Raw genomic sequence first — 12,592 nt, forward strand, 5'->3', positions numbered from 1 at the left:
ACAGCATAATGGGGTTGGAAGAGAGCATAGAGGGGGGGAAGAGAGCCTTATATTTTTGTGAATAGCCTAGTTTTTAGATGCCTTCGGAAGGAGCCCAGATTCCATAGTGGGGAAGAAAGGTTATTCCAAAGCCCTGTGATTCTGAAGAAGAAAGATTTCCCTAATCTTCCCGCATAGAGGATACCTTTTAGCAAAGGGAAGGATATTAAATTTTTGGGTGGACCTGGTGGTATCGGGACTCAAGGAGTTCCAAGTTAGTGGAATTAGGGGAGGGAGGATGCCGTGTAGAATCTTAAAAGCTAGGCAGGCGCATTTAAAATGAACCCTGGTAATTACTGGAAGCCAGTGAAGTTTGGACAGAAGTGGGGAAACATGATCAAATTTGCTTTTTGCGAAGATCAGCTTGGCCGCAGTGTTCTGAATTCGCTGAAGTCTTTGGAGACTTTTTTTGGTTAGACTTAAATAGATGGAGTTACAGTAGTCTAGTCTGGAGAGGATGATAGATTGTACAAGGACGGCAAAATGTTGTTGATGGAAGCAGGATCTCACTTTCCTCAGCATGTGGAGGCTAAAAAAGCATGACTTTACCAAGGAGTTGAGATGGTCATTGAAGGAAAGAGAAGAGTCAATAATGATGCCTAGAACTTTGCTTGAGAACTCAAGCTGCAGTGTGTCTCCAGAATGCAGTGAGATGATGGTCTATGGACTTCTCTTCTAGGATATTATTCACACCTTTTTTAAACCCTGCTAAGCTAACTGATTTCACCACATTCTCTGGCAACGAATTCCAGAGTTTAATTACACATTGTGTGAAGAAATATTTTCTTTGGTTTGTTTTAAATCTACTATTTAGTAGCTTCATCGCATGTCCCCTAGTCCTAGTATTTTTGGAAAGAGTGAACAAGCGATTTGCATCTACCCTTTCCACTCCACTCAATATTTTATAGACCTCTATCATATCACACCCGAGCCATCTCTACTCCAAGCTGAAGAGCCCTAGCTTCTTTAGCCTTTCCTCATAGGGAAGTTGTCCCATCCTTTTTATCATTTTTGTTGCCCTTCTCTGTACCTTTTCTAATTCCACTATATCTTTTTTGAGATACGGTGACCAGAACTGCACACAGTATTCAAAGTGTGGCCATACCATAGAGCAATATAAGGGCATTATAACATTTTCATCTTTGTTTTCCATTCCTTTCCTGATAATTCCTAATGCAGAGCTCTAGGACCAGGAGGACACTGCCACTCAGAGCTGATAGCCCATCACGGTTTGGGATGGATAGTCATTGAACTTCTCAAGGTGCAATACAGATAATATCCAGCACCTTTCATTCACACGGCATCTCAAGATCTTTTCCACACATAACTCTTCAGCCACTGGCATTTCCAGAAGGGGGAAAAGGAGCCATGCTCTGATTGCCAGTGCAGAAATGCTTTGGACTGAGTTTATCGCTAAATCCTTTGGCTCCATGGTCACGAGGGACCTGTTTGTGCACTTTTGTCTTATTCTCTTTTTGCATCCTTTCTTCATTTGTTCTATTGATGTCGCTTCACTGCTTTAAATGGCTCCTTTTCTCTGAACAGCTCTTTACTTGATAGGAATTCATATGTTGATATTCCTAACGTTGCCTCTGAGAGGGCTTAATGACTGTATACTCTTTAAATCTGAACAGGTCAAAGTAATTATGAGTGACAAGCTATGAGATATAATTAGGACATTGGAAAAGCTGGAAAGGACAGGGGTTGACTGGTTGTAGCATTGCCTGACCTCCAATGAATATCACAGCACAAAAATGGACTGCTGGAGGTGAGAAATCAACTCAAATGCTTGATTTAATGTTGCCAATTACTAAGAATGCCAGAAAAGAGCTGGCATAAACACACAGGGAAATTCTCCAAGATGAGCTTGATGTAAAGGAAAAGCAGGCTTTTTTCTGAAATTGAACACCAACTAAAATCAAACTTTAAAAAGTACAAGGGCAATTGTGTAAAGTGGCAACTCAATTAAGGCACCAATTCTGCGAGGTGGCTTTGCCATGCTGAAACAGAGGTCAATGGCTGCCACATCTTCGTGACCATGAAGTATTCTATAAACTGAGTGTGTGGCATGGCGACACACACATGCTCTGCTCACAGGTACAGCCCACTTTTGGTTACACGCTATATAAATTGAACACTAATTTTTTAGAATGGCACCAAGGACTTACACGCATATGAGCCCCTTAACAGCATCAATCCCACTTAGAAATGCCACTGTGCTACAAACTTTAGGTGTGTCTTAAAGAATTGCTTTTCATATACCTCAGGTCCCAACTGAGATGGACAGCTGTGATAAAAAGAGCTTTGGTGATGTTCGTCATAGACAGGTTCATACGAGGTCTGTTTAAAAAGTTTCAGGACAGTTTGAATTGTGCAACAATAGGAAGTTATTTTAAGATGCGTTAGGCAGCGTTGAGTAGCTTGAAACCTTACGAGTAACCCCCGTTTGTTGATATCTGTTTTCATCTCGGAGCTATAGCAATTTTTGTGAAAGTGTGTTTTTGTGAGCAGCTATTTTTCATCATGTGTGACCTCAATGAGCAGCACTACAGCGTGAAGTTCTGTTTTAAACTGGGTAAGACCACTATAGAAACGTATGAAATGTTGAAAGTGGCTTATGGGGAACAGGTCACAAGTCACAGAAGGCGGTTTGAATGGTATTTACACTTCAAAAGTGGTTGTGAATCAGTGGAAAACAATTCGCAAACTGGAAGACCATCAACGTCAACTGATGATGACCATGTTGATCAAGTGAGGGATCTTGTATGCACTAATCGGCAATTAACTGTTAGAGAATTGGCAGAGGAATGCAATATCTCCATTGGTTCATGCCACAACATTCTAACAGAGAAGTTGGGAATGTCTTGAGTTGCAGCAAAGTTTATTCCATGGTTGATGGCCGACTATCAGAAGAACAACCGCATCATGATCGTTCAGAATCTTCTTGAGCAGGCAAATGAAGATGAAACATTTCTTGATAAAGTGACAATTGGTGATGAGACATGGGTCTATGATTATGACGTGGAAACCAAAGCTCATCATCTCAATGGAGAAACAAAATCAAATGTCAAAGTGATGTTAACAGTTTTTTGTTTTGTTTTTTTGTTTGTTTTTTACAGTTGCGGTGTTGTTAACTATGAATTTCTGCCACAAGGACAAACTGTCAACCAAAATTACTATCTGAAAGTGCTGATACGACTCTGTGAGAAAATCAGGAGGAAGCAACCTGAACTTTAGAGGAAGCCATCGTGGTTCTTGCATCACGCCAATGCGCCCACTCATGCTGCTGTCAAAATTCATGAATTTTGAGCAAAAAAATGCTAGGACATTTCTTCCCCAGCCACCTTACTATCCTGTCTTGGCTCCTGCTGACTTCTTCTTGTTTCCTAAACTTAAATTCACACTAAAAAGAAAGTGATTCGACACCACCAAAGACCAGCAAAATTTGACGCAGAATGTTTCTAGAAGTGGAATCAACATTGAGAAAAGTGTATAAGTAGGGAAGTGGAGTACTTTGAAGGGGACCCAATGGAATAAGTTGTAAGACTGTTTAAAACATTTTTATAAAATTAATCCTGGAACTGTTTGAACAGACCTGGTACATTGGTGTCTCATGCCTTAAAGGTCTGAATTTTGTACAGAACAGAGTGAATGGGAGGGTCTACCAGAAGACTACACTCTCTGATTCTTTGGGCTTGAACCTCAATAGAAATGAAGAGCATGTTCCAAAACTCATTCAGTCCATTTTTGATCAGTTTTGATTTATACAATTAATTTCATTCATCGAGGCAAGATTCATTTATTGTAGCTTATTCTTGTGCCAAACTCACTAACCCCCAAATTCTGTATAAGACACCATGCATACAAATTAGTATACACAGCCAATTTGTGCGCACAACTTAATTAACAAGCGTACTAGGCACCGATAATTGGCAATGAACACCTCATAATTGGTGTTAATTGGCACTTGGAAGTTAGCACAATGCTATAAGAGGTATGGGCTAGTTCTAGTGAATGAATCTGAAAAGGGAGCTTGGCCAGGGGAGGAGCATAGGCAGGTCAAAGGCATTCCTAATAGTTAGGTGCACTGTTATAGAATACATCCGGTGTGTGAATAAGTTAGGTACAGGTATTTAGGCCTGGTTTTTCATGGCCTAAACATGTGTTTCGAGAATAGTCCAACTCAGACCACCTCTTTATCCCCCTCTCATATAATATTAGTCACTCAGACCCTCAGAAATGCCACCATGATACTCAAGTATTTTTCATAGTATCTGGCTTTATGCATTCGATCCTCACCGGGTCTCTTAAAGAAGTTCTTTTATATAAATTTTTTTTGGTTAGATATAGTTATATCATTCAGATTTTTAGATATTATAAATAATTTAATACTTAAGTGGTCAAATTCTCAGGGATTAATAGGCTCGTGGTCGTTCTGCGGGTGATTAGCTCCACAAAGGGATAGTAGCCTTGAAGAAACCCTCTGGGTGAAACATGTCAGCCTATTAATCCATGAGAATTTGACCACTTAAGTATTAAATTATTTATAATATCTAAAAATCGGAATGATATAACTATATCCAACTAAAAAAAAATTTATATAAAAGAACTTCTTTAAGAGACCCGGTGAGGATCGAATGCATAAAGCCAGATACTATGAAAAATACTTGAGTATCATGGTGGCATTTCTGAGGGTCTGAGTGACTAATATTATATGAGAGAGGGATAAAGAGGTGGTCTAAGTTGGACTATTCTCGAAACAGCCTATTCACATGACATATTCTCTCACAATTATTCAGGTGTTTTGATTATATAAATTATGATGTGCACTGGCACTTTGCATGATTCTATATAAGATACACGAACCTTGTAGAATTCTGCTAAGAGCTATTCTAGTCAACATGAATTTTGTTGGTGCTCTATACAGAATCAGGCCCTAAGTCCACTTCTTCAAAGCTGCTTTAAGTCCTAAACTTACCAACTTGCAAAGCACAAAAAATATGTTTGTCAGTCTCTCTAAGGTCCCTTATCATTCAATAATCTGCATCTTATTGCATCTTTAGAAAACTGGTTAAGACCTATTTGTTCAAAAAATGTATTACTTGACTGATGACGTAGGCACGAAGGAGTGGAAAAGTCCAAACAAAAGACTGGTGAATACTTTTCCAATCCTTTGTGAAAAAAAACCTTTTCTACTCCTTCGTGCCTACATTGTGCTTGTGGATTTGATTCTCCTGTGTTACTCTTACTTGACTGATGACCATCACATAGTTTCATAATGTATTTTTCATTATTGAAATATTGTATTGCCTTTTTGTATTTTAATGACTCTGTGTTGAATAACTCTATTGAAAACTGGGTCAATCCAAAAGCCGCTACCTGTTTTTATCAGAACAGCTGCTGATGGACTGAGTGAGTTTTAGAAATGTGCTCTTCACTTATTTTAGATCAGAAGATAACTATTGTGCCCAAAAATCAGGATACAGCTATGGGGTCCAATGTGTCTCCAATCTGTAATATAGCTGATAGACAGTCCCAGTAGAAATGCAGGTGCTTATTTAGCTGGGTGTGTTTGGTAGGCTATGCAGGGGACCTAGGAAGTAGATGCCTAAGCAACAGCCATGGCATACAGTAGATATTAATAAATGCACAGGTTGGGTGAGACCACAAGAAGAACTGGGATACTAACCTGTGATTTGAGGTCATCATACTCCTGCGTTCCATATGGGACACTCCTAAGAGAGGTGATGTAGTCATAACTGATAGCAGCAGTCTGAGGAGGAAAAGATGGGATTCCCATGAGAGCTTCCTGGGAAAATGAGACCATACATTTGTTAACAATGAATTCAGATATTAAATTGGGACCAGGAAATGATGTCAAAGGGAGAGCCAAGGCCGGAGTGGGCAGCAGGTTGGAGATACTTCTTGTGCCAGCGAAGAACTAGAGAAGTACAGGAGGGGAAGGAAAGGTAAGGTACGCATGCAGCGGGGGAGGGAGAGCAAGGAGCAGGGGGCAGAGAGGAGGGCGTGGGGCGCCACTGTCCTGGACATCTCCCACCCTCGCTACTCCGCTGGTCACAGCTAAGCTTGGCTGTTGTATCTTGTACTGTATATATATCTCAATTAAATCCCAATGAATAAAACTATATTTGCCCCTTCAGCTCCCTATTATGATGTTTCATTATACTGTACAAACAGCATGAGCATGGTATCTATGTTATTTGAATATTATAATGTGTGCTTACTCAGGTGTTTCATTGGTATCATAGTGACTTATCCCATCTACGTCATATGAATGTTCTTCCATGCTGCTCATTATGGTATATTTTGTACTATACTGACATATCATATTTCTGTTATATGATTACTTTACAGCACTGTTAAATGTTCATATTTCTGATACTATTCATGTTATTCCTATTGGATGAATTCAATTTACCATTTTCATGTTTTACACCTTTCATTGCTTTTATGTTTTTATTTGGTCATTTTACTATTCTTATGCTGTTAACAAAATTTTAAGTTTCATGTCAAGTTGAACCTGCTATACACTGCTTCGAATGAATCTCTTCATGAAGGCAATTAAAACCTAACCAATCAAATAGACACACACATTTAAAACAACCGGACTCCACTTACTTTTCCCTGTAACAAATAAATGGCTGGATGAGCAATAATAAAACTTGACTCACAAACTATAAAATGATCATGCAACAAATATGATTTGATCACGTTACTTCTCTGTTAAAAAGTGCTCACTGGCTACCTATCCATCACCGTATCACTTACAAAATAGCTCTAATCTCCTACAAAACAATGAAAACCAAGGAACCTGCTTTTATCCATAAATACCTGATTCCACATGATCCTCCGAGAGAAAACCTTAAGATCTGCATCACAGCATCTTCTTCATGGCCCAGCCCTAAAAATCATTAGTAACTGTAGAGCTTCTTCTTTTGCAATGATAGCCCTAACAATATGGAATTTGTTACCATTATATTTAAGGTCCGAACAGAATTTAGATAAATAGGGTGGCCTTAAAGACTTCTTATTTAAAGACGCATACGATTGTTAATTGATCTAAGAGACTTTCCAAGCTTATTTTTTATACTAAAATTGATTTCTCCCTTTCCCTATGTTATTGTCCTTAATTGTTCTTTTTTTTCTTTTAAATTCTTTCTCCCCACTAACCTATTCTTTCATGTAAGTAGTTATGTTATTAATAGTTTGTTAACTGGACCCCTTTTTAAATTTTTACTGTAAAATGCTTAGAATTTATGATTAGCGTTTTATCAAATTTTTAATAAACTCGAATGTGATACGTATTGTTTGCAAACTTCATAAACAGAGGTAGTTTGAAACATCACTTGAGCAAAGGAAATGATAAATGTGAATGCTAAGAACGTTGTACACAAAACCAATTTGCATACAAAAATTTGCCAAATGTATGTTATTTGCACCGACAGTCTAAAGTGCACGTTCAAAATGTCTTTGTGTGAAGTGATCAAGTTGAAGATAAGGTATTGACTTAAGAACAAAAACATAGCCCCACTAGATCAGACCAATGGTCCATCTAGTACAGTATTTTGTTTCCAACAGTGGCCAATCAGTGGTGTGTGCACTTTGGTGTTTGAAATTGCCAGTAATATCAATATTGCCAACGTTTCTACAGTGCAAGTGACCTTTGAAAACTTCATAGCATTTTGATGGTTTCAGAAATGTTTATTATGTGCTTATCTTGGAAATAATTAGCTCGTGGCACTTGTTCTCAAAATGATATAAATAAGGGCTATATCCAAAAGTACCTCTACATAACATAACATAACAGATTTCTATACCGCAATGCGGCTTACAAAAGATTATGCTATGAGTGGATACAGAGATAATACGTTTTCTTGTTAACTTATTATTACTTTACTGCTTTAATAAATATGTACTAAAAGTACTTAGCTGTGTGGTCTCGTTTCAAAACAGGGGTAGATACACCGACATGTTTTTTCAAGGCTACCATTCCCTATTGTATTTTACGCCATTCCAACAGACCACAGCATGTATAATAAGGTGCATAATGTATGCTTTCTACATCAAGCATAACTAGAGGTATCTTGAAAATAAAGACATCATCCAGTGATAGATTATTGGACTGTGGGGTACCACAAGGCTCAGCCCTTTCACCGATTCTGTTTAATATATTTTTGAGTCCTCTTACAAGACAAATTCAGGAATTAGGAATCAGTACAGATGATATTTTGTTGGTCTATGATTTATCCCCTTCAATATTGGATCTGAGCCCTCTTTTGGATGGTTTGGATAGGACAGAAGAATGGTTGGGGGAACATGGACTAGTATTGAATATGTCAAAAACAGTAGCATGTTGTATTTCCGGTGACAAGGAAACACTCCAACTAGATCTTTCACTACACCATCAGCATATAGAGATAGTAGATCGTTTTAAGTATTTGGGAATTATAATTGACTGTCATTTGAATTTTGAGAAGCAGGTTTCATCTACAGTTGCGAAAGGATTTGGGGCATTAAGACAACTTTAAGAGTTATTCGAGATTTCCTGAATGAGAAATCGTTACATACTTTAATCCATGCTTTTGTTCTATCTAAATTGGATTATGGCAACTTGGTATATGCGGGAATAACAGTTGGGCAACTGAAACGTTTACAAACAGTACAAAATGTGGCAATTCGGCTGTTAGGTCGATCACACATCTATGATCATGTAACTCCATTATATTTCAAATTATATTGGTTACCAATGGAATTTAGAATTAAATTTAAAATGCTGATGCTGGCACATAGGCATTATTTGAGTTACAACTAGAGAATGACACAGGGAAAAAATTTGTCCGCATCTCCGCGAGCTCATCCTCCTCCCCATCCCATCCCCGCAAGCTTGGTCCCCTTCATCGTTCCATCCCTGCGAGCTTGGTCGCCGTCCCCGTCCCATCCCCGCAAACCATCTGATCCCATCCACACAAGCCTCGAATAGTTTTATACTGAACTTATTTTATTAAAGTATAAAAGGAAACAATATTCTGTACAATAATCACTTTATAATAATAATAATAATTTATTTTTTTGTATACCGCCATACCCAGGGAGTTTATAAATCAAAGTTCTGGCTGCTGAACTAGAGAAAGAGATGTTCAGCTGGTAGAGCTTTGTTTATAAATGTTTATCAACAAAACTAATATACTACTTTATCCTAAAGCGAAAAAGAAAATAGACTTTTTTTTTTCTACCTTTATTATCTGGTTTCTGTTTTCCTCATCTTCTCCTTATTCAATTCCTTTCATCCACTCTCTGCCTCTCTCTCTTCCCTCTCTCCCCCCCCCCCCCCAATTGGTCCGGCACCCATCTTCTTCCCTCTGCTCCCCCCATAATCTGGCATCTTTCTCTTCCCCATTTCCCTTCAGCGTCTTCTCCCCACTATCTCTCTTTCCTATTTTCCTTCAGCGTCTGCTCCTCTCCACCCCCTCCCTCCCTCTCTCCATCCTCCTTCATGCGATCCAAACATCTCTCTCACTCCCTTCCCCTTACGGTAAGGGAACTTCCTATCTCAGGGTTTGGCCGGCTAGCTAAGTGTGGCTCTTGAGATGTTTTAGCTGTTGCTCTTTGTTTCTGGAAAGTGTCAAGAGATGTAGAGCCAGCTCCCCGCCTGCGCCTTCCCTTCATTGCCCCACAGGTAGCACAAGACCATAGCCAAACCTTTAGGCCCTGATTCTCCAAAGTGCATCCCGATTTTAGGCAGTTGTAGGCGTCCTACAGCTGTTTAATCAGCCAATCGGGATGCACGTTTTTTTTAAAAAAATGCTCCCCAGGCAGGCCTGAAGGCGCCTCCGGAAACCTAGGGAGACCCGCAAGATGCCTAAGCTCGTCTAAGGGCCTTAGGCGGGCCTTAGGCTGAACCTAGGCAGCCCTACGCATCTCCCTAGTAGAGGAGAAGCTTAAAATGTAGGCCAGCAAAATGCTGGTCTACATTGTAAGTAGACGCAGCCGCTATACTTATCGCGGCAAGGGATATCTCTGCCGCTATAAGTATAGCGGGCCGCGACCTGTCCGATCGCTGGCAGGAGGGTGCCCAATCCCTCCTGCCCGAAGACGCACCCTCCCGACACTACCGACCGCCCCCCCACGACATTACCGATCTCCCCCCCCCCCGACAATATCGATCGCTGGCAGGAGGGTGCCCAATCCCTCCTGCCCGAAGACGCACCCCCCCCCCGGCGCTATCAACCCCCAAACCTCCACTCCACCAAACCTGTTCTTATGGCGAGATGGGTCTTGCACGTCCAGCCGGCAGGCCTGCCTCATTGAAATGAGGCGGGCCCGCCCCTTCCCGGCCCATCCCGCCGAAACCTAAGGCCTGACTGGCCCAGGCTCTAGAAGCCTGGACCAATCAGGCCTTAGGCATAGCGGGTCCGCCCATCCCCACTAAGTCTAAGGTCTGATTGGCCAATCAGGCCTTAGATTAAGTGGGGATGGGCGGACCCGCTATGCCTAAGGCCTGATTGGTCCAGGCTTCTAGAGCCTGGGCCAATCAGGCCTTAGGCTTCGGCAGGATGGGCCGGGAAGGGGCGGGCCCGCCTCATTTCGACGAGGCAGGCCTGCCGGCTGGGCGTGCAAGACCCATCTCGCCGTAAGAACAGGTTTGGTGGAGTGGAGGTTTGGGGGTTGATAGCGCCGGGGGGTGCGTCTTCAGGCAGGAGGGATTGGGCACCCTCCTGCCAGCGATCGATGTCGGGGGGGGAGATCGGTAATATCGGGAGGGGTGGTCGGTAGTATCGGGGGGGGGGCGGTCGGTAGTGTCGGGGGGGGGGGTGCGTCTTCGGGCAGGAGGGTTTGGGCACCCTCCTGCCAGCGATCGGTCAGGGGGCCACGGCCCGCTATACTTATAGCGGCAGAGAGATCCCTTGCCGCGATAAGTGTAGTGGGCCGTGTCTAATCTAACCCGATTCTCTAACCCGCGTCTGTAACATGGACGCCAGTTACAGAATCGGGGTTTAGTTTAGGCCGATTCTGAATAGGACGCCTCTCCCGGGCGTCCTATACAGAATCAGGGCCTATGTGTCTTGCGGGCCTCGCCTTCAATATAGGCGGCCTGCCTGGGGAGCATTTTTTTTTAAAACGTGCATCCCGATTGGCTGATTAGAAAGCTGTAGGACGCCTACAGCTGCCTAAAATCGGGACGGCACTTTTCAGAATCAGGGCCTTACTGTTTATTCTGTTCTACATGTCTGTTTGCAAACACTGACTGAATGCCAAGCTAATCAAACGTCAGTGGTGACCTCACGATGTGGCTAAGAGCCCTTCATGCAGGACTAATAACGCTATAGTCCTCCTCTCCCTTCTTCCATTATTTGTCTGGCATGTTTACTTAAGTCAGCGGAAGACAAATTTATCCAGAGAACTTTTCTAAAACTGCATTAGGTGAAAAATCTCATTGTGCCTTAGTAAATAGACCCTTTTATTTAACTAAAAGAGAGAGGAAAGAATGGCTATTACCTCAGTGACTTGTGCTTCCTTTTGGGAGACATTTTCTTAAAGCAAAGATTTTCAGTATGACCCGTATATTACCCTAAACACAATCTCCTGCTTTCCCTTCCTCCTGCCTCTCTTCTCCAAAGTCTGCTTCTTTATCGAGGATGTGAGTGCTTCTAATGTCTCTTGGACGTCGTCGCTGCCGCCACAGCCATCCATCCGGGCATCTCCCTCCCTTCTCCTTCCCTTCAGGCAATTTAGAAATTTTTTTCTACAAGCAGCCGGAGCCGTGTGTGGCTGCCTGAAAGTCCTCCTCTGATGCAACTTCCGGTTTCCAGTTGACTCAGAGGAGGACTTTCCGGCAGCCACACGCAGCTCCAGCAGCTTGTAGAAAAAATTCTAAATTGCCTGAAGGGAAGGGGAAGGGGAAGGGAGGGAGATGCCCAGACAAATGGCGGCGGCGACCTTTAGAAAGGAGGGAGGGGGCTGCACACGATCAATGACTGCGCATGTTCCTTCCCTTAACTGCGGAGACAAGGCCATTCACCGCTCCATGAAGGGGTGAATGGCCTTCTCCCCGTACCCGTGGTGACTACTTTTTCCCCCCACCATTTTGCTGGGTTACCAGTGGGTAACAGCCACCATGTCATTCTCTAGTTACAACCATTATATCTCTCTAATCTAGTGTTATTTTACACACCTAGTCGCTCGTTCAGATCTTTAAATGACAATAGAGTAGCTGTTCCCCATATCTCAAAGGCTCACCTTGCCTCAACCAGAAAGAGTGCATTTTTCTACTTGGTTCCAATATTGTGGAACAATTTATCAGTAGAGTTAACGAAGGAAGAATCATTTCAAAATTTTAAGAGACATCTAAAAGTACATTTTTTTCAGATGGCTCTCCCAAATTAAATAATGGAATGGGGACCGCAATCTGCCTTAATTTGTACTGATTCGTGTTGATTTGGATTTATTTATTTCATATAACAGTTTTAATGGATATATGTTTTAGAAATGTTAATTTCTTTGATGCTCTCAAGCTCTGTGAAGTGGGCTGTGC

At 41.8% G+C, this 12,592-nt stretch overlaps 1 protein-coding gene across 14 annotated transcripts in view; it reads right to left on the minus strand.

Annotated features, from left to right (window-relative positions):
• The window catches only part of ADCK1 (aarF domain containing kinase 1), a 296,483-nt gene that overhangs the window by 274,563 nt on the left and 9,328 nt on the right, over positions 1-12,592 (minus strand). For 11 of the 14 annotated variants that reach the window (XM_033952756.1, XM_033952759.1, XM_033952768.1 and 8 more), the window contains one exon: positions 5,729-5,812. The exons of 1 other annotated variant lie outside the window; for it this stretch is intronic. In XM_033952756.1, coding sequence (XP_033808647.1) covers positions 5,729-5,812 — 84 coding nt within the window. Of the gene's footprint in view, positions 1-5,728; positions 5,813-6,891; positions 6,919-11,556; positions 11,759-12,592 lie in introns of those variants that run through there. 2 more of the 14 variants (XM_033952763.1, XM_033952765.1) reach the window with 2 other exon arrangements.

Source organism: Geotrypetes seraphini, chromosome 7 (genome assembly GCF_902459505.1).
Source record: "Geotrypetes seraphini chromosome 7, aGeoSer1.1, whole genome shotgun sequence".
In the NCBI taxonomy this organism is placed as follows: domain Eukaryota; kingdom Metazoa; phylum Chordata; class Amphibia; order Gymnophiona; family Dermophiidae; genus Geotrypetes; species Geotrypetes seraphini.